This window comes from Eptatretus burgeri, chromosome 13 (assembly GCF_056783735.1).
Source record: "Eptatretus burgeri isolate ZD-2024b chromosome 13, Ebu_testis_v1, whole genome shotgun sequence".
NCBI classification, from domain to species: Eukaryota; Metazoa; Chordata; class Myxini; order Myxiniformes; family Myxinidae; genus Eptatretus; species Eptatretus burgeri.
Window position 1 is genome coordinate 12884785 of NC_140973.1, and position 27878 is coordinate 12912662.

The 27878-nt window shown below is 42.7% G+C and overlaps 1 protein-coding gene across 7 annotated transcripts in view; it reads right to left on the bottom strand.

Annotated features, from left to right (window-relative positions):
* Window positions 1-27878, bottom strand: part of LOC147013866 (A disintegrin and metalloproteinase with thrombospondin motifs 9-like) — a 178258-nt gene that overhangs the window by 49596 nt on the left and 100784 nt on the right. For 5 of the 7 annotated variants that reach the window (XR_015050537.1, XR_015050538.1, XM_085851172.1 and 2 more), the window contains exons 20-29: window positions 27617-27830; window positions 27141-27305; window positions 26145-26252; window positions 25722-25814; window positions 25259-25426; window positions 24781-25080; window positions 18266-18430; window positions 17933-18106; window positions 14432-14602; window positions 3401-3574 (exon numbers count right to left, since the gene is read on the bottom strand). Coding sequence is in view for 4 of the 7 variants with exons in the window: in XM_085851172.1 (XP_085707298.1) it covers window positions 3401-3574; window positions 14432-14602; window positions 17933-18106; window positions 18266-18430; window positions 24781-25080; window positions 25259-25426; window positions 25722-25814; window positions 26145-26252; window positions 27141-27305; window positions 27617-27830 (1732 nt within the window). In the remaining 3 variants the exon portion in view is untranslated. The remainder of the gene's footprint in view (window positions 1-3400; window positions 3575-14431; window positions 14603-17932; window positions 18107-18265; window positions 18431-24780; window positions 25081-25258; window positions 25427-25721; window positions 25815-26144; window positions 26253-27140; window positions 27306-27616; window positions 27831-27878) is intronic. The other 2 variants (XR_015050539.1, XM_085851170.1) reach the window with 1 other exon arrangement.

A 27878-nucleotide genomic window follows, 5' to 3' on the forward strand; every position in this document is an offset into this window, starting at 1 on the left:
CTAGTTGCAGTTGCTCACATGGCATGTCGTTAACAACAAAGCCAATTTGAGTTATCAGTATGTTAAACAATTCCCATTTATTGCCACATCTGATGCGAATGAAATTCTCTAATGGTGGTGAGTTGCTCCATTTGAAACTGTTTGTTCAATATATAGCTCTTCGAAGCTCACTGTCTTGTGTCAGAATCAAGATCTTCACCAAAATCGTATCAATTCATCCTTGTCACACACCCAACCTGTCCAAATTTAGTCCAAATATGTCCATAACTTTTTTGAGATATCCTGCTCACAGACAAACATGCAGACGAACAAACGGGTGAAAACATAACCTCCTTTGGTGGAAAAGGTAATTACGTTGTGGTTTTCCGAAAGCGGAGGTAATTACATTGTAGTTTACGGTAATTACATAACCTCTATTTTCCCATTGTACTTTTATCACTTCACTTTCCTTTTCTGTAAATCTTTTGTAGCTTCTTTCAAGCTTCATGTGCTTAAATGTATTGCTAATTCGGTTTGCATTTGCTATTAACCATTCAATCGGGATTAATACATGAGATTAAACAAGGTAAACATGGAACAAACATGAGATTAAACATGATTACATGAGATCAGGGCCACATCTCTTTGGACATATCTTGAGCTTTTGATAAAGTCTGGCATCCTGCCTTGCTCTCCAAACTGTCTGCCTCGAGAATCTAAGGACAACTCCACTCTTGGATTACTGACCTCCTCCTCTCTCGTAGTCAACGTGTGGCTCTCAACGGAATCCTTTATTCTCCTCTCCCTGTCAAGGCTGGGGTACCCCCAAGGCAGTGTTCTGGGCCCCAACCTATTGCTTATATTCATCGATGATCTCACTCACTCTCTGAAAAATCCTCTTTATCTCTTTACTGATGACTCCACTCTTTGCCATGACATCCCTCATCCTTCCGACAGACAGGCAGCAGCCTCTTCCCTCTCTTCAGATCTTGACAAAATCACTAACTGGTCAATCCTCATATTATATCTAGTTTCTCAATAACCGTCTCAAAGAGGTTAAGTCACTCAAACTCTTGGGTTTCACTCTCAGCCATGATCTGTCTTGGGCAAGCCACATTTCAAAATTGGCCTCCAAAGCCAGATGCTGACTGGGCATCCTTCCTTCCTTCTTTTGCACACCTGAGTTCCTATCCACCTACAAGGCTTTAATCTGCAGCTTGATGGAGTACTGCTCTCCCCTCTTGGCTGGCTGCCCTGCCTCATATCATTCTCAGCTTGATGCCATGCAAACCAAGGCTTTCATGATCATTGGCATTGGAATCTCTCATGATAAAGTTGAGTCTGTGGGCCTATCACTTCACTATCACCGACAGGTCAGTGTCTTCTCCCACCTCATTTCTAGTTTTGCCCACTCTGCCTTCTCCGTGCTCTGTCCCCCCCTCTGCCCCCCCTCCACAAGTATCTACAGGACGCACGCGGCCCACCAGCAACCCCCTCTAGTGAAACTGCCTAAATCCAGAACCACTGCTCACCTTCACTCATACGTTCCTCTTTATTTCCTCACTTGTGGAACCACCTGCCACACTCTCTTCAATCTCATCCTTCCCTCCAGGTCTTCAAGACAGTTGTTCACCACCATCTCAAATCATCCCCCATCAAAAATCATGATCGTTTCTCCACCCGTTAAACCACCCTCACCGTCCCAAAACTTTGCTCATGTATCCATCTTGTCCACCCCTTGTGTTCTCCCTTACCCCTCATCGTCACCTGCATGCCTTGTTTATCAGTCTCCATCTACCTTCTCCCTCCACCCTGCTATTAGTGTTTCCCCTTTCTCCTGCTGTTCCCTTTGTTATGTTGTGTCCTGTCCTGTTCTGTGCCCTAGCTCTTCCATGAGCTGAGACCATGGAGAAAAAAAAAAAATTAAACTCACAAATGGCAGCCTTTGAACTGATGTGTGATTCCGTCTAATTCAGCGTGTATTATTATTATAATTCGATGTGTTACGATTCAGCAGTTTAAAATTTGCAAGTAAACTTTTCTAAATACCTATCGAGTCATTGCGATGAGTTTTTAAGACTTGATTTGCCGTGCAGTCGCCATTTCCTCCGCAACCCTTGCTAACCCCCGTCCCCAACTTCCCCATCAACAATATTAATTCTCAATCATAGAGCGGCGAGACGTGGCAATGTCAGCAACTTCCTTTCTCTCGCGTTTGTATCAACAAAAAAAATTATACAAAAAATAATAATAATAAAAAAACAGACATGCAACTAGCACCAAGCTCAATTCAATACTGTATAAATTGGAAACTTCTGTGACTTGACCAATCACCTTAATGAAGATGTCAAGTCATACAAAGCAGAAAAAAAAGCAAAATGTTACACCTTGGAGGACAATTATATGATCTGATTGTGGGACACTCCAGATGAAACCGTTTCCAACTGTCATGAGGATCCGCTCTGGCCTGCAATGCAAGCTGTCTAATCTGTTTTTTTTTTTTGTTTTTTTTTCTCTCCTCTCTCTCCTCTCTCTCTCCTCTCTCTCTCCTCTCTCTCTCCTCTCTCTCTCCTCTCTCTCTCTCTCCTCTCTCTCTCTCCTCTCTCTCTCCTCTCTCTCTCTCTCTCTCTCTCTCTCTCTCTCTCTCTCTCTCTCTCTCTCTCTCTCTCTCTCTCTCCTCTCTCTCTCTCTCTCTCTCTCTCTCTCTCTCTCTCTCTCTCTCTCTCTCTCTCTCTCTCTCTCTCTCTCTCTCTCTCACACACAAATGTCCCTGGTTTCTCTACGCTAGCCTTGACTCTGGCGGCCCTGCAGGACACGTGCAGAGATTACATTGAGATTATTACCAGATGGGTTTGGAAAAAAAACATCGGGGCATAATGATTCCAGACCAGTTCAAGTTTCCTATTTGTAAAAAAAGACAAATGGAGAATCTTTCCTCGGAAGCTGCAACTATATTTGAATACGGCGAAATGTAATGCCATCGATGATCTGGAGGATGCTCTCTGGCCATGGAACATCACTGCAGAAATGATCAAACATGTTCAGAGAACTAAGGGACGACGTACGTCTGTTATTCCGATAAATTCCATCCTCCATGTACGGAATTTTAACCAGCTGACCGGCTCCAAACGTGATCTAGAGATTTTAGAAATGCAGCACGTAGTGACCTTTGAATTGAACAACCACAGATATATGCAAACAGAAAATACTCTGAGCAACATTCATCAGTTTTTGTTATACAGTATACTGTTACAATCTGGATACAGGATGTCCCCCCTCACCCCCAACCCCCTTACAAATCAAAAAGACAACTCGTCTGCAAGTGTTCATATCCGTACTCTCTGATAACTACAAACATAAGGGAGGTGCAAGTTGTATCTTTACACTTTGTGTGCTGGTGGATTCATTCAAACGGCCTCACCTCCTGCCAATCACCTGTGTGCCAAGTGTACAGCGGACATGGCTGAGCACCGCATCGCTGTACCATGACCGGCCGCTTCACCGCGTTACAAAGCAGGTCGTCCACCCTGCCGTGGCCTCTCCGCCTGCACACAACCCTCCGTCGTCGTGTGCCCTCTCCGCAGCTCGCAGCACACTGTGAAGGTTCACACGCACACTTGCAACAAATGGACCAGTTTCTTGTCCCCAATGGCACGAGGTAATGGCACTGCCAGGGTGGTATTTTTGTTCCAATGTGCCAAACGGACAGTCACACTGTTGTGATTTTTTTTTGTGTGTGTGTGTTGGATTGCAGGGAAGTGAATGCCAAAACAAATGCCCCACACGGAAAGGCTACCCACACTCACCCCAAGAGGACAAACATACAAACTGAAGGGCTATATTCGTTCCTTTTGATCACTGCGTACACAGACTTGACAGCTGGAGAGAAAGTTTTTGATATGTGGATTAAACATGAACCCAAGAGTTAAAATAGACTTAATATAAGTAGTCTTCTGTAATTTATACATCCCACTATGTCCAAATCGATTTCCCAGTAGTTTGAAGTGTAGGCCAAGTATGAGTTCATCTGGTGGGATTGCGAACACACACAAGCCCTCGCCTGATGCAGCCGTTAATTTTGTGGGCCCTTAAATGGGAATCATTTTCCACACACATGGATGGATTCAAAGTGTGAACGGCTCTCTTTGGGCAACACAATGAGCCACAGAAGCAAGATAGAGACGGGAAGAATGTTGAAAACAGACAAGATGTGGGAAAATAACCCCACAGAGGCTGTTGAGAACGAATGAGTCACAAGTTGTCAAATTACTAAAAATCGGTAACGGTAATTTGTTATATGCCTGGTGTTGGCTTAATGGTTAGCGTGGTGGGTTTGGGATCCTGGGATCCTGAGTTCAAATCCCGCTCGGCTGTTGAATTAATACCAGGTGGGGTTGACTCTGCCTGTCATCCTTCTGAGGTTGGTAAAATGAGTGCCAGCTTGCTGGTATCCTGTGTCGGAGTGGCGACCCGTCCAGGATTGTGCCCAATCGCCAAGGAGACTGCTGAGGCAGCACCAACGCTCTACACAGAGTATAGTCCCAATGGATGGAATCTGTTGTTATCATTTGTATTAACTGCAACCTGTTTGTAGTAACTTTGCGTTGGATAGATGCACACTTACCTGTGTTCGAATCTGACCCAGCTATAAACCGTCATCCTGGTGTTTCATAGGCAGGGCACTATTTAATTTTTTTGTATAAATGATCGAGGCTCATGGAAGAGCTAAAGCAAAGTGGAAGGGGGGGGGGAAACACCGACGGCAGAGTAGAAGTGAGAGTGAGAGCGAGAGCGAGGGGAGGAAGAGAAGGACACATGGGGGTAAACAAGCTGAATGAAACACAGAACGATGAGGAAGGGAAAAGCGGGGATGAAACAGAAATGGAACAAACCATCCATCCATCCATCCATCCATTGGGACCATACTATGTGCAGAGCGTTGGTGCTGCCTAAGCAGTGTCCTTGGCTATTGGGCACAATCCTGGACGGGTCGCCACTCTGACACAGGATACCCGCAAACTGATACTTATTTTGCCGACCTCGGAAGGATGACAGACAGAGTCAACCCCACCTGGTATTAATTCAACAGCCATGTGGGATTTTAACTCAGGATCCTAGGATCCCAAGTCCACCACCCTAACCATTAAGGGAACAAACCAACTAACAACTAACAAACAAAAAGGGGTAAGTGAAGGGGTGGTGAGGTGAAGGACAGGGGAAGGGGGAGGGGAAATCACAATAACCTGGAAAAAGGGAGTGCTTGGGAGTGGGATCATTTGGGGTCGGTAGAAGAGATCGCAATTGTGCCGTCACTCAGATGGATGCTAAAATGAGTGTCCCACCTGCCACCATAAGTTGGTGAACGTCAAAGATCCCACGTTATCCTTTACGAAGAGTCGGTGAGCTATCACTGGCACCCTGAACAAATTCTAAATTTCTGCTCGAATCTGCACTGCATCAGCAGCCGAGCATCCCCTCGCAAAGATGCATACAGCACATGAAACAAAAGTAAGTTCCTGATATATTTTTAATAAGGATTAGTGTTTGGGATAATATTGTTTAATCATATTGCAAGAAGCTGTTGACCGTTTGGACTTGCTGTGAGTAACTAGACCTCCGTTATTGCTTGGCGAAATGACATGATGTGGCTCAGTGGTGTAATTCCGTTCCAAAAACTGGGGGGGGGGGGGGATGATGTTGAAATTTTGTGTGTGGAGGGGGGAGATTGAAAATCCCCCTTCCCCTGGTGTTACGTTACATTATGTAATTTTACATACATAATTATTATTTTTCACTAATGTAAGTTAATTTAACTTACGTAATTAACAACTTGGGTGTTCAGAAAATTCCGAAGTTACTTACATAATTTTGGAATGGCACCAAACCGGTAAACTGATCTTCAATATCACGATTACTTAGACATGTAACAAAGGGCCCACTGGCTTACTGCAAGAAAAACCAGAGTTGGTGTCAAAGACACCTAATGCTCGCCTGTTTATACATTAATCATTTTTAAAAGGCTCGTCTAATAATTAATATTTTTTTATAAAGCATTGCAGTGAAGTCTGATCCAAATAATTTTAAAGCAATATATGTATTTGTATATTGTAATCAGTAACAAGAGCGCAAGTGAGCACAATATATGCCCGAACAAGAAAGTATATACAGAATTGTGCTACTACATGGAAAACAGCATCCTGGTTGCCATGGCAACCACTTTAGATGACGAATGTATGTCGCGACACACCGTCTCCACAGTCTGAACCTATGTACCAAATATGAAACGTGAAATTTGAAAACTTTGGGAGTTAGAGTGCGGACAGGAACGGAGGGAAAACAGCATCCTGGTTGCCATGGCAACCACTTTAGATGACGAACGTATGTCACGACACACCGTCTCCACAGTCTGAACCTTTGTACCAAATATGAAACGTGAAAGTTGAAAACTTTGGGAGTTAGAGTGTGGACAGGAACGGACGGACGGACAGACGGACAGACAGACGACCAGAATCACATAATACGCCCTAATATATATATATATATATATATATATATATATATATATATATATATATATATATATATATATATATATATATATATATATCGGGCGTATAAAAAAGTGTAGTAGATAACAACATTAGAAAGGAAAAACATAACTTGCACCAAAAACTTTAACATTTTCACGTTCACGCCGGGGTATCACTATAGCTCTCTGTTCTTCGAACAGGCGAGCTAAAAATCATCAAACCTCAAATATCTGGAAAATGGACACACTGTGCATGGTCCGCATTTCCAGTACGCAGCATACGGATGCACGTATTGTCTTTGTAAAGTTTTTCATATAATTTCCTAATGACAGCTGTTTGGTGTTTTGAGAAATTTTAATATTGTTTTTTTAAAAACAAACTATTTGTAACATCTGCATGTTTATTTTTCACTGCATGGAAAATTCTGGGTGGGGGAATATATCCTCCCCATCCCCTCCAGGATTTACGTGCAGGAAATGTGGCCACTTGCAGGTTTGTTTCGCCGGTATTTACCTGTGCATGGCAATAATACTACCAGACCCAATGCTCCTCTGTTCTCAAAGCTAACAACTGTAAAATCCAGCCGACAGAATTGTTGAGAGGGAAGAAAACTTGTCTCTGAGCTGTCTAGCCTGGACTTGAATCTCAGCCCACCTATAAACTGCCATCCTGGTGTTTCACAGGAAGGGTGATTCATCAATATGTGTGTGCCGTCTCTCAGAGGGACGCTAAACTGGACGACCCGTCTGCCGGCATTCGTTGGTGGATGTTAAACATCTCACGGTGTCGTTTACGAACAGTAGGTGAGCTATCCCTGGCACTCCGAACAAATTCAAAATTCTTGCCCAATCCTACTCAGTCGAACAATCAGCTAAACAGGGCCAAGGGCCAGCTGATTCGTGAAAGACTTAGGCCAAATGCACCGGGTGGGAAAAGTGCCATTAAAGAAAGAATGAAAGGAAGAACTGAAAAATCCCGAAATCACACTCTTTAATCAAAACTAGCATCAGTTGTTCAGTTTACTCGAAACGAGCATCGGTTGAATTTTTTCCGCGCGATTGATTTGATGATACCTATTTGAATAGTCAGAACTATTTGAACCCTCCGTCCCATGTGATGTTACCACCGCTTAGCATGCTTCTTTAATGCATGGAATGGCCTTCCTGGAAAGGCAGTGGCAGCAGAAAAAGGAGAGAAGTTTAAATTAGAATTAGATAGGTACCTGGAAGTTATGGAGATGGAGGGGTATGTGGATGTTGAGAAGACTTTTAGATAGTTTGAGTATTGATGGGTGATTGTGTGCATGTGTACGGAGTGCTGTTGGTGGGGGTCTTGTCAAGGGGGGTTGTGTGGATGATGTTGTGTGTGTTTTAACCAAGCCCATACCACCTCCCCCCGAGGGAAAGAAAAGGAGAAAAAAAAATTACAAAAAACGACTACAACTACAAAAAATAAAATAAATTTTAAAACCCCCAAAAAACAAACAAACAAAAAATATTATTTCATTAATTAAAAACTTTTTTTGCATTTTCTTCCTTGGATCTTGTGTAGATGGACTAGTGTGGTGCTCGTGCAGGCATGACGGGCTGAATGGCCTCCACCTGTGTTGGATTTGATGTCCTTGTTGTTTCTTGGGGGCCATTGTGCAAAGGAAAAATTCACTCTTTTCATGAGGAATTGCTATTTGTTGGTAAAAATGAGGGAAGTAAGTGGAACAATAAATTGCTTTGTTGTCGATATAATTTCAATCAATCGATGCAGATGTTTTTTCAAATAAAATTCACGTCACAAGGCCTTTAACGTTTAATTTGCAAACGCACAATAAAATTTATTTTGATCACTTTCAGGTAGCATTCCGTTGAATACATACCGCCTTAAATATATACCGTGGTCAATACAAAAGCGGGTACGAAGACATTTTTGTCGACAAGATACATCATCAGTGTTGATGTCATCCCGACAAGTCGGTGCAAATTCAGCACAATTACCTTCGCATTGTGTCATCTGGGTTTGATTCTCTGCCTGAGTATAAACTGTTGGATTGGTGCTTCTCAGGCGGGGGCGCTGCATCAATGAGCGCTCTGTCCCTCGGGTGTATGTTAAGCTGGGGACCCATCAGCTAGCATCAGCTAATTGATCTTAACCCACAGTGTCTTTCCAACAAGAGATACGTGAGTATTCTGTTAACATTTTACCATGGAAATCTAAGCTCACGAAGGAGCGAAACAACAAAGGGTACACAAACTTAATGGGGATCAAAGGAAATGGAGAGAGGGAAAACATTGCACATGAGTGTATGAAAGGTAAAGAAAAGGACCAGGAAGAAGGGAGGAGGGAGAGATGTGGTCAGTGAGAGCAGGAATCAACATGGGTGAACGCATGAGGTGACGATGGGCAGCAATCTTGAAGGACTGAAGGTAAGGACGCAGGAAAAAGAAGATAAAGGAAGTCGGTTCCACACATGAAAGAATAAAGGAATGGAAGAAGTCATCGCCGTCAACCTGGGCAAATTGTGAAAATCCATGCTCTACCCTACAGGGGGCACTGCATCGGCAACGCATATGTGCACTTTAGCATCAATACAAATCAGCAGCTCCACAAGCTGCACACAAAATAAGTGTTACTGTCTACATTTTAGACATGAAGGTTCTGAAGTTAAATTTGAGAAATAGATTACTTAATTTAAAAAACAAATCACTTTGTGAAAGTTGGAGCTACACACGGACCTCATATTTACACTGCTCTGTCCGCTCCACGGAGAGCGATGGCTTCTTGACCCGATAAACCGGCCATCACGTCCACATTTGTCTTGCATCTTTCAAACCACAAAGACACGCGTGACACCTGGGCCGAGTCATCTCCAACTAGGTTTCAAGGGGGAGCTCGTCGCGAAGGAATGTCACGCGTGGTGAGGTCATGCTGCTGGCATTTTTGTCGCGAGGCAAGCTATCCGCCATGGTTGGGGGTGTCATTGTGAGAAGTCACACGGTTCGTGTGGTCAGCAGCGAGTGGTTCGGAAACTATTCGACACGAGTAAAGTTACAACGTGACCGTAGCTTGATACATCACACACCTCTGATGAGAAAGGTGTTGTTCCTTATCACAGCTATGTTAAAGAATATTCGACCTTACTCATTTAGTCATTGAGTTAGTTGCATTTCGAAAAAAAAGGAGAAGAAGATTTGTTTCATTGCCTCATTGGAGTAAGATTTGATTCCCACGGCTGATCAACGGAAATTTCCACTCCTTGCAACGGAGTGCTGGCCTGCCCGAGATTGCTTCTTAGCCACAGAAGTGTTCATTACTTGTAAGTTTCCTGATGCTATGACAAACAGGATGGATCTCCACCATACCTTAATTTTTTTTTTTTTTGTATACCTTGGTCGAGGCTCGTATGAGAGCTAACACACAACTCACAGCAAGGAGGCATGAGACAAGAGGGGCGGGAGTGGAAGGGACAAAACAGTGGGGAACAGACACATTAGGTGAACTGTGGAAGGAAGAGGGATGGGGATGGGACGGGGAACATGGCGAAGAGAAGATGGACATTACAGGGACTTTGAGGAAGGAAAGCAGGGGAATTGAAGGAAGTGGGCTTGGGTGGATTATCGGGGGTAGAAAAGATCGAGGATTTGGATGGGGGAAGATAATAGGTGGTGGTGAACAGCTGTTTTGAAAGCCTGGAGGGAAGAATGGGAAAGAATAGAGTGAGGAAGTTTATTCCAAAGGTGGGAAAAAAGAGGAATGAAAGAGTGAAGATGAGCAGTGATTCGTGATTTTGGTAGTTTTACCAGAAGGGGGTTGTTGGCGGACCTTGAGCGCCCTGTGGAAATGTGGTGGGGACAAATCGCAGAGAGAGCAGGGGGGGGGCAAGGCTGGAGAGGAGTCGGTAGAAGACAGAAAGACCACCGACCAACCTGCGGTGATTGAGTGAGAGGCCCAAAGACTCAGCTTCATTGCGGGAGATACCGATGATCTTAAAAGCCCTGGTTTCGACAGCATGAAGCCGAGAAAGGTGGGAGGCAGGAGCACCAGCCCAGAGGGGAGAGCAGTACTCCATCAGGCTACGGACAAAAGCTTTGTAAGTGGTCAGGAGCTCAAGAGGGCCGAGGAAGGACTTTGCACGACGGAGGATTCACAGTCGGCGACTGGCTTTTGAGGCGAGGTTGGAAATGTGACTTTCCCAGGAAAGGTCATGGCAGATAGTCAGACCCAGAAGCTTGAAAGAAAAGACTTCTTCCAGAGGATTGTTGAGAAAGTGGATGGGGGGGGGGGGTTCTAAACGGTCCTTTCGAAGAGACATAGTGAGAGTGTGAGATTTGTCTGGATTGAAAGACATGTTCCACGTGTTGGACCAGTTTGTGATTTTATCCAGATCTGCAGTGAGCGAAGAAGCTGCTGCTTGCCGGTCTGAGGGATGACAGATGGTACGGCAGAGCGTGGAGTCGTCGGCAAAGAGAAATAGAGGATTTTCCAGAGAGTCCGAGAGATCATTGATGAAAACCAGAAAAAGAACAGGGCCCAGAACGCTACCTTGAGGAACTCCAGCCTGCACAGGAAGAGGGGATGAAAGAACTCCATTTAGGGCCACACGTTGACTGCGACAGGAGAGGAAGTCTGCGAGCCATGAGTGGAGATGGCCTTGAATACCATGGGAAGAGAGTTTGGTGAGTAGTGCAGGGTGCCAGACTGTGTCAAAAATTTATGAACAAAGTACAGCAGTTAGTGAGCTTCACTAAATAATAGTTCAGTTCTCAAGAATTTTACGTCGCGTACATGTCTCAAGAATCACGGACATGTCATATACATGTGCTGTGAACTGGAATTTGGAGTAAGGGATGCATCAACACGAAAAGTACTCACTTGCACGAAAAAACTACCTTTGCTCATATATTTCTTCATGTCACTTGAGGGTCAATATTTGCTACTCGTATTTGGCCTGAACTAATATTTTTTCTGAGGTTGTAATAGTTCTTATTTATGGAATAATATGGCTTGCACATTAGAAAGCAGTTGCATAAATTAACAAATAAATGCAATAACGAGCTACAAGTTATCATCAACAAAGTGTTGTTAGAGTTTGGCGTTGGTGACTCAGAAGGCACATATATATATATATATATATATATATATATATATATATATATATATATATATATATATATATATATATATATCCCAAGTATTTCACAAACCGGCTGGTCTGGCCTGATATTCGACCGGAGCTAGTTCGGGCAGGAAGTTGGAATAAGTCCAGGGTGCTGCCACATTCGCCTGCTGGTCGCAAAATACATCACCTGGTCTTTAATGTCAACTGGCAATCAGTGCTGCTAGATGAGCCTCAAGCTTAACATGTCATCTGATGGAAGGTGCACAAAGCTTGGTTCATGCATTGTCCAGCTTGCTGAAACACTAGGAAGACGGTTTATATCTGGGCAGGGATTTGAACCCCGGCTGGACAGCTTAAAGGTGAAATTCATTTCCTCTGAGCTATCCAAGCTTCACCCCAATCAATGAACCCCAAATACCTGTTTTAGCACATTTGCTATCGGTATCCTCTTGATACTCAGATGTGTAAGTCAATGAATGTAGGGAAAATCTACATGTTAGATATTCAGCCCTGATGCTGATGGAGGGTTTGTTTAATGATGTAGTTTGCCAGCGTGAATATCCCAGTGAGGTTTCCTGATGAAAGAAGTGGCTTAAATGCATTCGGGCTCCATTTTGATGTTGTCCTCATGTGCTGACATATACAATTCACATGAAAATTAAATAAGCAAGTACACGCATCGCAGGAAATGGAAGGAAAGCATAAGCAAAGGAAGAACTAGTATTTTAAAGCATTAGTTTGATGTGGTTTGAATGTGTGCCAGAACATTGTTTGGCAAATGAGAAAAAGGACCACATGGCAGAGGAAAAGAGAGAGAGAGAAAGAGAAAAAGGAAAAGACAAGACAAGACAAGAGAGAGTTGGGCAACATGTTTAACTAACCCCTCCGAATGGTGAGTCCACAATGTCATTTGTGTCAGAAGGCTGTTTAAGTGAGAGAGTGAGTCTGAGACTGAGTATGAGAGTGAGAGAAATGGAGAGAGAAAAGAGGGATGAGGAGAGGGAAGGGGAGAGAAAGAGGGATGAGGATAGTGAGTGCATGTGTGTGTGTGAGAGAGAGAGAGAGAGAGAGAGAGAGAGAGAGAGAGAGAGAGAGAGAGAGAGAGAGAGAGAGAGAGAGAGAGAGAGAGAGAAAGAGAGAGGAGGAAGGGGAGGGCAAAGGAAGATGGAGGGGGAGAGGGAGATGGAGTGAGAGTGTGTGAGAGAGGTAGAGAGAGGGAGAGAGAATACAGAAAAATTTCTAAACAAGCATATTTAAGCAACAGAAAGGGGGATGGTAAATTAATGAAAGAGTGGAGCTAAAGGTAAGTTTGGGATTGGAGGGTAAAATGGGAAGGAAGGAAGGAAGGAAGGAAAGGGGCAGTGGAATGTTAGCGGCAAATGGTGGGTGAGCGGGGTATCGACAAACACTCCTCCATTTCTCCAAATGTAATATGTATATGGAAATGAAATATCAGTCCGATGGACGAGCACTGTCTGACCACATATCCCAATATACACTTTATAGCGACCTTTGGTGGCCTCAAAACGGACGTTAAGGCCAACGTGTAGTAGCTTTTAATCTTGCCAAGATTCTGAAATACCTACACCAAAAATTTGTGGCTTATCGGTGCTATGGTTCAGCCGTTAAAATGATATCACGTACAAATGCACAAACTAACACACAAACACTTGAAAGTGATGTAGATTAATGTAAAGTGAGAGATCCATTCAACTTTGTGCAAGTCAGCTTATTCCTTTTTGTTCATCATCCCTGGACCATTCTTGATCTGGATCATTATTGCTTACATTGTCACAAGTGCAATTAGATCATAACTTTTAAAATAAGATAAATCTAACGAAATGAGCTAATTACCCCACGCACGCAAAGATAAAAGTGGGGTTCAGCAATCGGTTCACTCTGTCTGTCTGTCTATCTGTCATCTGTCAACAGATGTCAGTCGATGATCGAGGAACAACTTAATTTCAATTGAATTTTATATTTTGAACACTGTAGAACATGAATCGGAACACAAAAATGTCGTTTCACATGGACGTTGGATCTGAATTTGGAAAGTTGTATGTAATCTCGTCCCGATCATGCATGCACACAGAGGAGGAAGGTAATAGTTTAGATCTCTCTTCCTGTCGGGCAGTCAAACAAAATTGAAAACCATTCCAAACAGGTAACTCGCTGTTTTTAGTGACTTCATAAAGGACACAAACAACAGGCTCGAATAATGAATGTAATGCGTTAGAAAGGGTGTTGTAATAGATGGTGCGTCAATGGTAGTAAACTTCAGAAAAAAGTTTTTGTTTATTTTTGTACAGCCTTTAAAATTTTTATTTTATTTTGATTGAATTATATACCTGAACACTGTGGAACACAAATCGCCTTGTTATGATTTTCAAAAACCTTTTGTTTAGCAGTACTTGTACAAAATATTGCACCATTTTACACCAGATCGACCAATCAAATTTTCCGCTCGCACTCTCACAGTTGGGGAATATCGAGATTCAGACAAAATCACGGCTTGTAGGAAATACAGATTGTGCTCGGAAACACAAAGCAAGAATTGAAAAGATCCCTTCCATATCCTTTTTTTGATACTGTGCGAGGTAAGATATTTGAGGGCATCTCTAGGTGAAGTAGTTTTGAGGGTGTAGATTTCAAAAGCAGATGCTTAGAATCGGTCGAAGCCCTCGTGCATAATGTAACATTTCAATCATAAGGATGCCTGCTGAGTACAAAACATGACTTTAAAGCAAAACTTGTGATCTTTCTGGATGAAAAATTGAGGATTCATGTCACCATGTATTGTGTATAACCTTACTTGGCCCCACTTAAACACTCGCCAGCGTGGACAAGGCCCAGGACGACACTGCCGACTTGTCCGTGGCTTTGACTGTGGGTTGCAGTTGGGCTTGCCATGTGAGCTTCCCCCAGGTTTGGTGACGCAACGGACTTCTCGCCGTTGCACACCACGCTTGCATGTTACAGAGCACTGTGGAAGGTCAAGAGGAAAGTGAAAGAAAACCTAATGATCTCATTGTAAAAGTCAGTACACTATAGCCAAACAAGCATAAATTAACCCAAATTATGCTAATTATCTTCCTCATAGACGTTAACAGCTGTGTTATATATATATATATATATATATATATATATATATATATATATATATATATATATATATATATATATATATATATATATATATATATATATATATATATATATATATATATATATATATATATATATATATATATATATATATATATATATATATATATATACATATATATATACATGACCTTCTATATATATATAAACATGTACACAACAGTGTCCTGCAAAAGTATTCACCCCCCTGACCAATAATTCCACCTTTAGATGAATTTTGAATTATGTAGAAACAATTTTTCCAAATGAACTATATTTATTAATAACTGAAGAGACCAAACTAAACATTGTTGTAGTTGAAGAAGGTTACATGTCAGGAATACCTGAAAAAACACATGTACAAATCAAAATTCACTGGTTACAGAATTAAATCATTCAGCCACTTTGGTCATTTATTGGTTGAAGTACCATTTGCAGCAATAACTGATGTGAGTGTTTCTGGGAAGGTTTCCACCAGCTTTGCACAGTGAGATGGTGAAATCTTTGCCCATTCTTCAAGTGAAAATTGCTCCAGTTCTGCCATGTTTGATGAGGATCGTGGATGGACTGCAATGTTCAAGTCTCGCCATCAATGTTCAATTGGGTTCAAGTCAGGACATTGACTGAGCCACTCAAGAACATATATTTTCTTATTATTCAGCCACTTCAGTGCAGCTTTATCTTTGTGCTTCGGATCATTGTCCTGCTGATATGTCAATCTCCTTCCAAGTTTCAGATTAATGGCTGGCTCAAGCATGTTTTCATCAAGGATTCTCCTGTTCTTTGCACCGTCCATTGTGCCTTCTATCCTGACACACTTGCTGATGAAAAGCAGACCCATAACATGATGCTGCCAACACTATGCTTGACAGTAGGGATGGTGTTGACTGGGTGATGTGCAGTGTTATTAGGTTTGCGCTAAACGTAGCGCTTTGAATTTAGACCAAAAAGTTACAAATTTTCTCTCGTATGAATACAAAACCTTTCTCCACGTGTCTACAATGTCATTAAGATGTTTTAGATGCATCTTTTTCAGCAATGGCTTCTTTCTTGCTACCTATCCAGAAATGACCTATCAAGAAACGGGATATTGTTGATTGATGAACACTGATCCCCATCTCGGACACAGAGCCTTACAGACAGGGCCAGATTTACACAAGAGCTACCGGGATACTTGCCCTGGTGCCTCCACCACCCAAGGGCTCATCCAGAATTATTGATTTTTGTTGCGAATTATCACTTATTAACCCTATATTAACCAGTTCAGTAAATTTGCTACAAGAATTGGGTATTCAATGGGTATTTGACAAGTCTTGTTGGAAATTGTTTTGCTAATGTAGTTCACATTCACTTGTTCAAGGGATTTTTACTTTCTGTGTTGGCATAATCCGATACCAGGAACATACAAAGCAATGCTTATCGTTTCATTACATTTTAGTTCCATTACTCAAATTAAATCAAATGTATCTTGGAAGTTGTAACAGCAATACAACATCTTTTTGACAGGCTAATTGCATGCTTTGCCAATCTTCAGTTGGGTCTGGAATCCACCGGTGGTAATAAAAGGCTGCAAAAACATTCCTGAAATTATCTATTTTATCGAATAATTTAACTCGGGGAGCTTGCGATGTTCTTAAGGCAACTATAAAAATAGATAATTGAATTGGGGTGCCACAGAATAAGATACAAGAGTTTGGGGAGCCATCAATGAAAAATGTTGAAAACCACTGCTTTACTTCATCGTTGGTGGCAGAAAGGGCCACCACCATCCATGTGGGCCCTGAGGCCTCCACCACCATAAATCTGGCACTGCTTGCAGATCTTTCAAAGTCATTGTTGGATTTACAGTGACATCCGGAACCAGTTTCCTGCTTGCCCGGGTGCTGATTTTGAATGGGCGACCTGATCTTGGTCGTGCTGGGTGTTACGACACATCTTCCACTTGTTAATGATGGATTTCCCCATACTCAAAGGGATAATGAGTGACTTTGAAATCTTCTTGTAACCCTCTCCTGAACAGTGTTTCTCCATCACTTTATGTCTGACTTCTTTGGAAAACTCCTTGGTCTTCATGTTTGCCTTGACTATTGTTGGTTGACCAAGCGAGTTATACCTTAAAACTCCTTAGATAAGTGGGGGAGATTAATTTTTTAAGTTAAGCCACCAATTACACACAGGTGAAACCTATTACACTAGTTTTGTAACCTTTCAAACAAATAATTTGCTCCTGAAGTGATTTCAGGTTGATAAGGCAAAGGGTTTGACTACTCATGTAACTGAGAATCATCTGATTTTCTCTGTTAATCAAAGTTGTTCACATTTTATCTGCATGTTTCAGCTTTGTCACTTTGGAGTGGTTTGTGAAGACGACAAGTTAAGTTTGATTTGAAAGCATCATGAAATATACTCAGGTGGTATAAAAATGTGAAAACATTAGAAAGGGGAGGTGGGGGGGAGGGGATACTTTTGCAGGCTACTGTGTATATCAGTGAGTTATGTCATTGTGAAACCTTTACAATACTTGGATTTTTATAAAATTTCATACTCTTGGACCAATTGCCCTGAAATATACTGTACCATATTATTAAAACACATACTCGGTCAATGTCACAATAAAAAAATTTGTAATTCTTAATCAGATTAACGTTTAAACAAAAAAAATAACGCAGCTCAGGCTGATCGAGCATCCCTTCGTTTACACTTCAGCCCTTCACTGTCATGTTTGAAGGTGAAGTCTTTGTCAGGAATTGAACCAATTACATTTAATTGTTTATATTCCGTCTGCAGAAAGGAAATTAATACACAAAGGGTCGAAGTCATCACGGGACTACACCGAGTGTATTTAAGTCATCAGCGCACGATCCTGTGTAACCTCAATCAAGGAAAAGAGCTAATTTGGGCCATCTTTGCCGTGGTGCACTCCCATGTTAATGTTTGCTACTGAACAATGTTCTTGATGGTTTACTAAAGCCAAAATAACCCGAGCTTGACCACGTGACCCAACGTATCTGCCCTAGAAAACATGTTAGAGCCAATAAATATCACGAAGAATTTGTGATCCCAATGCACAATGCAGAATACAATTCTTGTGCAGAATAATAGAACATGCAAAAATCAAGGTAGACAAAGAAAAGGCTGTACATTCAAATTAAAATGAAATAAAACATACCGGGCTCCAGGTCCCTTGTTCCCAAACGCCCTTAATGATGCACGGATGCTGGTTGCACTGCTGCTGTACGGGTATGGCAGTCGCATCACAGTTTTCTGCATCTACTGTTTGCCCATCATGTGTCTGACATGCAACTAGACGTGTCCTTATTCCACCTCCACAAGCCTGGGAGCACTGACAATGATACATCCTCCTTGGTTATGAAAATTCAGTGGACCGTAAGGTATGTCATTAATCAATCTCACCCATAACAAACATTGCATACCTCTCCACTTTTTTATGCTGATAATACTGGCAGATGTTGATTTGATTGATTAATTCGAGTGCACTTACTTCGCTCCAGGTGCCAAAATTCCAGGCAGGGCAGGGGACATTCCCACAGGCTTGGCTGTCATCTGGACGGGTAACTGGATTGCAATGCCTGGACACCTCACTTTTGCTCGCCTGGCAGAGCACAAGACGTCTCTGCAAACCACCACCCCCACACGAGCGAGAGCACTGCACATAGATATGATAGAGAGATGCGAGTTACAAGAGGAATTCAAAAATTTCTCAGAATGAGACACTCACAGTAGTACACCAAAAAGTATTTTATTATGATATCGTTAAATTTGTGGGGTATGCGGCAATAGTTAGATGAGGCCTTAATCATGTTTGTATTCGTGTAGATTCTTATAACATTTTGAAAATTTAATAAGTGTGGACCTTGTCTAATTTAAAGATTAGATAGTCTAAGATGCCTTGTTCACATATTTCCTCCTTGTCAAATAAGGTGTGGACTGGGTAGAAGAGAAGATGCTAGATGGTGTGTTTCCGATAACAACTGGGGGGCAGCATGGGTAATTCCGACCACTTCATGATTGTTGCTTGCTTTGGCATGGCGGTTTGATCCTCAGTATCAGAAGATGATGATATTTGGCCTATCTCTCATAAGACAGGGGGTGGCCATTCACCCCTCCCCATGACCATCTGCAGCAGAGCAGAGCATAGCATGGAGAATGCTGATTGGCCAGTGCTGTTTAGGCATAGAGCCAAAATTTTGTAAAGTGCTACCCGCACTTACAGGGTGGTCGTTGCTTCATTTCATTGACGGGCATACCACACATTGGTTTGCCATCATTGTGAGGGGATCTGGACCTCCTCAGGGTGGGAATATGCGGTGTTGGAGGGGATTGCCGATAAAATTGTGTGCTGTGTGCTCTCCTGTGGGTCTTGGTCTTTGACGGCTCTTGGTGGCGTGGATACTCACCTGGCTCTGACTCCCCTCCCCTCCTCTTGCTCTCCGGACTGGTGACACTATGGACTTCTTGCACTCTTGACTGATTCCTGGCTCTGCGGATGCTCAATCTTGAACAGCAACATGCTCTCTTAAGTGGGAGGCCTGGTTCTGCAGAAGCATGGGATTCACCCCATACCTTCTCTCACTCTTGCTTTGTTTTGTGTGAATGACTGCTGTGTATTTGATGTCAGAGCAGTGTTACTTTCATTGTACAAGTCTCTATGTGCTTAGTAATTGTGTCGTTTGTCCAGGATTTCCGTTACATGTCCTGTCTTGCAGGTAATAAATAAATAAATTATTTATCCCTGAAGAGACTGCGTTCCTTGTGATCCTGACATTTTCTGTACCGATACTTGGGGTTTTCATTGACCTGGAAGATTAAATTAATAATTATCCCGATTTATAAGCAGCATGGTACCAGACCGTACAGGAGTAGCTTGCCATCTATACTGATTAAAATTGAGCACTCAATTCAATCGTTGGAGCATTAGTTGTAGCATGGTTATTAACCACTTAGATTGTGGTTATGCACTTCTGAGAGTGTTGTTCACATGATTGATATATATATATATATATATATATATATATATATATATATATATATATATATATATATATATATATATATATATATATATATATATATATATATATATATATATACACATCTTCTACTTTCGGCTGCTCCCCTTAGGGGTCACCACAGCGGATAATCCGTATGATCCGCGTAGTGATTTGGCACAGGTTTTACACCGGATGCCCTTCCTGACGCAACCCTGGTCGCCTCTTACGACACAGGGATATGGTACACCTATTCTAACTGGGGTATACACCGGGCCCAGTACACTGGTACTCACTTCGCCGACCTCGGAAGGATGACAGGCTGAGTCAACCTCCTGGTGTGTATTAATTCAAGTGGCCAATGGGGCTTGAACTCAGGACCTTTTGGATCCCAAGCCGCTACCCTTACCACTACGCCAACACCAGGCTATATTAATATATATTTTAACCCCTTGACTTCGAGCCAAAGAAAGCTGCGGAAAGTAACCAAGGTACACAAGGTAAGCCTTTTGCAGTTTCAAACCCTATACGGGTTCCTCGACACTTGCAGACATTCACAAATAGCACATACATAAGAATCCCAATGCATCAGCTATTTGACCAGTTTCATTGTTCATTGGCGAGTCATCATTAAAAAAAACGTATCTTCCACCATCCAAAACAATGATCTTTTCCACCTCCGTTATTCCATCCCAAACCCACCTCTTTCAAATTTCCTGCTTTCCTTCTTGAAAGTCCCTGTAGTGTCCTTCTTGTATACCCCGTGTACCCTGAACAATCCCTCTCCCTTCCACAGATATCTTCATGCATCTGCTTCTGACTGTTTTGTGCTTCCCTCTCCCACCCCTCTTGTCTCCCGCTTCCTTTGATATTTGTTCTGTGTGTTAGCTCTTACAAGAGCCTCGACATTGTATACAAAAAAACAAAAATCAGCGACAGCATAGACAGAAATGTGCACAACTGAGGCTTTGTATATATGGCCCCCATGGACTGCTATGTCATGGAGTGACATTGAGGATAAGCTCTTAAGGTGTATTTAATACTCCAATAGCTCAGCGTCACAGCCTGTGGCCGTCTAGCCTCACACTGGCCCTCGGATGGCCTGGTTGTGTTTACTAACAGATGTAGAGGTGAAAGGAGAATTACTGACACCTTAAAATCAGTTGCTTTGGGCAGATAGGCTGATTAGCCTTGGTAAGCTCATCAAGGAGAAGGAAACTCTGAATCCAAATTTGCCACTGCCTTGTGGTTCAAGTTTTGAAACCAAAGGCTGCGAGTTTAACCTGGTAAGAGCAGCAATCCTTCTTAAAAGAGGTGGCCTTTGCAGTCGCTAACCCGTGGGCCACCCTTGGAGTTACATGAAGCAATGGGAACAGATGGTGGATAGCCATGCAGGCAGTTTACAAGTATTGCCAGAAATGGCTGCCGAGCATTCCGTTATAGCAAACAATGGCTGGGATCACCCATCTAGTATAGACACTGCCTGTAAGAAGGCAATGGCAAACCACTTCCATACTTTCAAAGAATCGTGACCATAAATCCAAGAGATAAAGCTATCGTTCCGGATGATGAGCCCCCAGGTTTGAAAGTGCCCAAATAGCTACTGGGGAAGAGGAAAGTGTTTTGATGAATACGACTGGCCGTTATAATGGGATTGGATCAAACCCACAAGGAAATCCGGTTTCTGAGGTCGCCACTCTGAGCTTCTCAAATGTTCAAAAAATTTGGACATGGAATGTAGGGTCAATGAATAAGGTAACGGTAGATGTAATGAAGAGACAGAGAGAAAGAGAGAAAGAGAGACAGAGAGACAGAGAGACAGAGAGACAGAGAGACAGAGAGACAGAGAGACAGAGAGACAGAGAGAAAGAGAGACAGAGAGACAGAGAGACAGAGAGACAGAGAGACAGAGAGACAGAGAGACAGAGAGACAGAGAGACAGAGAGACAGAGAGACAGAGAGACAGAGAGACAGAGAGACAGAGAGACAGAGAGACAGAGAGACAGAGAGACAGAGAGACAGAGAGAAAGAGAGAGAGAGAGAGAGAGAGAGAGAGAGAGAGAGAGAGAGAGAGAGAGTAAGAGAGAGAGAGCAAGAGAGAGAGAGAGAGAGAGAGAGAGAGAGAGAGAGAGAGAGAGAGAGAGAGAGAGAGAGAGAGAGAGAGAGAGAGAGAGAGAGAGAGAGAGAGAGAGAGAGAGAGAGAGAGAGAGAGAGAGAGAGACCAAGAACTGAAATTTTGGGAATAAGTAAACTTATATGGACTGGTTTGGGTCAGTTTCAATCTGACAATTATAAAGTGTTATTTTCTGATCACAAAACCTGAAAAAGGAATGGAGTGAAATGATTTGCAATTATAATATGGCAGAGTCAGTATTGGGATACAACTCGGTCAACATACGGTTACAGTTTTTGGAGACCCTGGCGAGACACATACCAACAGATAAGGGATCCCTAACATAGTTATATCTGTCGTATTTTGTCAATCTAAAAATTACCTCTCCCCTCATGTCAGTGGTAAAGGAAATGTGTTGTGTTTGTGTGGAAGATTTGAACCCCTTTGTGATTCTTTTCCATCTAAAGTCTCTGTCTCTGTCTCTGTCTCTGTCTCTGTCTCTGTCTCTGTCTCTGTCTCTGTCTCTGTCTCTGTCTCTGTCTCTGTCTCTGTCTCTGTCTCTGTCTCTGTCTCTGTCTCTGTATCTGTATCTGTATCTGTCTCTGTATCTGTCTCTGTATCTGTCTCTGTCTCTGTCGCTGTCTCTGTCTCTGTCTCTGTCTCTGTCTCTGTCTCTGTCGCTCTCTCTGTCTCTCCATCTGTCTCTCTCTCACTCCCCTCTCTTTCTCTCTCACTTCCCTCTCTTTCTCTCTCACTTCCCTCCCTCCCTTCCCTCCTTTCTCTACCTCACCTTCTCTCTCCTACCCCTCCCCCCTCTCTTAATGTGCCCGTCAGCGAAGTGTCAGATTTTATTTGCTGGTCAACAATGTAAGGTATCCTGATGATACCACTGTGTTGGCAGAAAGTAAAGAGGACTTGAACAAACTGCTGCAGACAGTGAAGAAAGAAAGTGAAAAGGCTGGTCTATATTTAAACATAAAAAACTAAAATCTTATCAACTTTGAACATCGACGTGTTCAGATTGTGAGACTATCATGTAGAAATAGTGGAAAGTTTCATCTTCCCGGGTTCCAAGATTGAAGTGAGTGGAGAATGTGAAGGAGAAATTAATGGAAACTGTCTTAGTACTGGGGAGAACAGCAATGTCAGGATTGATAAAGATTTGAAAAGACAAACATGTGAAAAGACAAACCTTGAGGAGGATGGTGAACGATCTGGTATTTCCAGTTGCAATGTATGGAAGTGAGTCAAGGACAGTGAAAAAGAAAGGAAGAAAGAAGATTAAGGGGTGAACTTACAGGTGTAGACGCGCAATGATCACCTGTTCAAAGTTAAACGTGTATCACCGAAGAGTGTTTATCTAATGTGCTAATGTGCAATCAAAACATGTTTAGATTACAAAGAAACTTTTACACGTCGGTGAGGGCGGGCAAATTTAGGAAAAGTGTTGAGGAGTTAATTCACCAGAAATTTAATAATTATTAATTCCATTCCTCAGCTCCTTGCTCATTGCCGGATCCGATAATTATTTTTGAAGTGGTTCTTCATCGTTGAGAGATTGGACCAAAAACAATATATGGCACAATATCTCAAAAGGTTATGGATGGATTCACACAAAACTTGGTGGACATGTTGGGTGTGTGGCAAGGACGAATCGATTCGATTTTGGTGGAGATCCGAATGTGGATCTGAACACGCGAATTATTTAATTTTTAAAGTGATTCTTCACCATTGAGAGAAAGGACCAAAAACGATATAGTACTGTAAAGCATGATATTTTAAAAATGTCATGGGCCCGATATGTTCTCGTGGATCAAGCATTACGTGGTGGAGGTGTGCTCTCTACCGAGTGCCCTTCTAGTTGTATATATTTTTTTAACCATCAATAAAATTATTTATGAAAAGACAATAATTACTTTGTAAATCCATACACATTCTTTGTAATCTATTGAAAATTTGATGTTGTCATGCTTCTCCGTAGGATTTCATCAATCCTCGAAGATTCTCAGTGCACGGCGATGAATGGCACCATCCTCTTCTGCCTCCTCTTGAGCTAATTCAATAACTTCTAACGCATCCATATTCAACATCCCATGTAAACTACAAATTATAACCCATGCAATGCTGTGTCTTCTTGGTCTTAAACACACTCTTAAACATGCCCTTCCTGACGTGTAAAAAATCCTTTGTTATTTAAATGCTTGTCACTTGGTTTTCATCCACATTAGGTAAACACTCTTCAGCGATACACGATTAACTTTGAATGGTGATCATCACACGACCATTCTACACGAGTTAAAAAAATTACGCCTGTTGAAATTTTGATGATCGTCCATGAGGGTTATAACTAAGCTTAGTTTGAAATGAAAGCTTACCATTTTTACAAGCAAAAGTCCAGGTGAAATATAAAATACTTTTGTAGTTTGGTGAACGAGGTTGAGATTTGTTTGTTTGCCATCCACCTATCGAGAGAGTGCATCGTACGTTCTGTATCTGTGTTTGGCATGCGTTAGGTCCACTTGGCATTGTGGACGTCATTAAACCCATTAACACTAAAAATAATAATAATAAGAAAAGGTATATTAAAAATTGCCACAATTTGCATCTCCGTGATCTTGAAAACCTCCCACCATCACCTCTCTCACCCCCCCCCAGCCCCCCTGCTCCCCTCCCACCAACCCCAGTGTGTATAAGTGCAGGTAGCTGTTAAACAAATTCCTTCATATCATGAAATTCCTCTTCATAGCTATTTTAAAATGTGATATCTAAAATCTCGATTTCCAAAAAAAGTCGCAGCAATGAAAAAGAAAAATTACAAAAATATTTTGACTAAAAAGATGATATAATGTCTCTCGAAATCAGAAAATATCCAACGAACAAATCCCTTTCACTCACCGCCCCCCAAAGGCCTGTTCTCCATCGATTTTCAGCAAATGCCGCATCGTGTGGATTCACGGAGCTTTGATCGGCGGCGCGACGCTTGTTTGAAGACTCCTTTTGAAGATTCTCCGAGTTATCAAGTTTTGAGATGGCATGCGGGCTGAGTGGACCCGTTGAGCAGGCTGTGGCCTGGCACTGTTGCACTTGTTCAGGCGTTGGAAATGCAGAGCAGTCAGTGTCATTATGTACATGCTGACCTGGTCCGACGCACGCCACTTGGCGCGTCATCACACCGTCGCCGCACGTCACAGAACACTGCACACGTATTAGCACCACAATGACATCTGCATTTCCATGCTGTAAACAAACTGTAAGTATTATGTCATGTAATGGTTTGCACTTCTTATATTATGTGATATAAACTATCTTGGTTCATGTTTGATGGTAAATCAACAAGACCTCAATATCCAGAAACAATAAGAGTGTTCATTACCTGACCCCAATCCCCCGTACTCCACTGAGCGCATGAGTCAATGATGCAAGACTCATGGTCCACAGGCCACAACAGCTGCAAGCAGGCCGATTGATCAACCTCAGCTCCTTGCTCATTGCGACACACCACCTGACGCTCCCGCATGCCCTCGCCACAGCTCTGTGAACACTATCCCACCGGTACAAAAGCAAGTCAATACCCTCCTATATTTAGCTGGTACTGCAGTTTCACCAAAGTTGGTAAGGTCCAATAGAATGTATTACAACTTTATCATCTTGAAAATGGAAAGAATGGGTTAAGTATCCCAAAAGATGAAATATCATAAGAGATAGAGGAGACATTATGGGAGTCAAGACATCAACTGATGAGCTGTCACTTGGCGTTAAATAGCAATGGACATCATGTCTGAAAAAAGGCTTTGAATGGTGTAGTGGAACAGCCGGGAGTGATTCCAAATACTTACCGGCGTCCAGGGACTGTACGTCCATTGGAACGAGGTGGATAGCAGGTGAAATCTATCTTCTTTTGTCGAGGGGCAGTCTTCCTCTTTGCATTCCTGTGCGCACATCATAGAAAAGAACTCCCTAGTCTTAATGTCGGTAAGGAATACTCCCCGAATGTATAAATCTGCTTCCAAAGCATTGGAAAGCAAAAGCCACAATTTCTGTTTTTTCTCAAGGCTTAAAGATTTCTATATTTTTAACCATGTGTAAGCCTGGACAGCTGGTTACCTCGGAAGCACAATGCTTACCGCTGGCAGGAATAAGCGCATCAGAACTATGCGAGTGGCCTTTTCTCGATGCCCGTGTTGACAAATAGGTGTGAAAAGTACAACAAAATTATCACGTGCTAATGGTCTGTCTGGACGGCGCTAACATGAACTGACCTTGCTCTCGGAGGGTTTAGCAGTTGCCTCACATTCTTCCATCTCACTGTCTTTAGTTTGGCACCACACAGCACGCTGCCGCTGGCCAGTACCACACGTTACAGAGCACTGTGGGTGGCCGGCAGATTATTTTTGACAAAATAGTACATCAATATCGCAGCCATCATAGTGTACACACACGCGCACACACGTACATGTCGCAGGATTTGCAGCTCAGGTTTCATATCAGTAAAAGATAGCACACTGAGGATTAAAATAATAAATTATTTATTAAAGCCTGACATTTCAAGAACAAGCTCGTTCTCTTCTGCAGAGGCGTTCAGAGCGGTGTGGTGGTGAGACCGTTAAGTTCCGTTGGGGACAGTTTGTGTATCATCATAATGCTCGAGCATTTTCCATCACACGTGCGACCAAGAAGAAACCTGCGAGCCAGCCGGTGGACACAAATGCAGGGAGCTCTGTGATCAACAAGGACCTGGACCATTACATCAATCCATCCATCCATACATTGGGACCATACTCCGTGCAGAGCATTGGTGCTGCCAAAACAGTCTCCTTGGCTATTGGGCACAACCCTCGACAAGTCACCACTCCAACACAGGATACCAACAAGCGAGCACTCATTTTGCCGACCTCAGAAGGAAGACAGGCAGAGTCAACCCCACCTGGTATTAATTCAAGAGCGAGGTGGGATTTGAAATCAGGATCCGAGGATCCCAAGCCCACCACCCAAACCATTAAACCAACACCAGGCATACTTGGATCAATCCACGACGCAAACTTGTCCCAACAGAACTCAATGGTGTCACCGCTGCACCACTCTTAATGCCTCTGAGGAAGACAACGAGCTTGTTCTTAAAATGTCAGGCTTCAAAAAGACAATTTATTCCTTCACTGCTCAGTGCGCTATCATTAATCAATATGAATCCTGAGCTGCAAATCTTCCAACAAAAAAATAAGAATATACAACTTGAAGAATTGTGACAACAATCATACCGGGCCCCAAGATCCTGTTTGCCATTCAGGGCATGGCTGTCCTGAACAGGACTCGGACTCTATCGGGCGATCTTGGTTCGAGCATTCCTCCGGGTCTGCCTCATGTCCTTGGTGAACGCACTCCACATGCCTCATGCGCAGGCCTTGGCCACAGCTCGCTGAGCACTGGGGTGATGGACAGGCAGAGTGCTCACATTCAAACAATTTGGACGATTTTCAGATGGTAAAACATACGAAAAGGAAGATGATAAATGGCAACTTCGTTTTCCCATGGCAGAAGGCAGCAGAGCAATGAAAACAGAGGGTTCTAGTGGCAATAAATTAGTTCCTTGTGGGGAAAGCAATGAAGAAAGAAAGAAAAAAAAAACAACTCAACAGTGTAGAGGGAAGCATCTCAGAAGGGGTTCTTCTTTATAAATGCTTTGCTTTAAGTTTCGTATGTGAAGATCATAATGCTCTAGCATTTTCCATCGCACCTGCGACCAAGAAGAAACCTGCCAGCCAGCCGGTGGACACGCTTCAAAGCAGGGCTTGCGTGTCGGTGGCTTGACCTTGTCAATGCAATGGTGGTCAGCCATCAGCTTGGGTTGCATACCTTCCCTGCCACCATACTGCATGCAGCGCACGTCCAACGTCTGATGTCCGGCTCCACATTGTGTCGAGCATGCGCTGCGTCCCGCAATGTACCAACTGCACACACAAATAAAACGCCGAGATGACATTAGTTCCAATTACCCT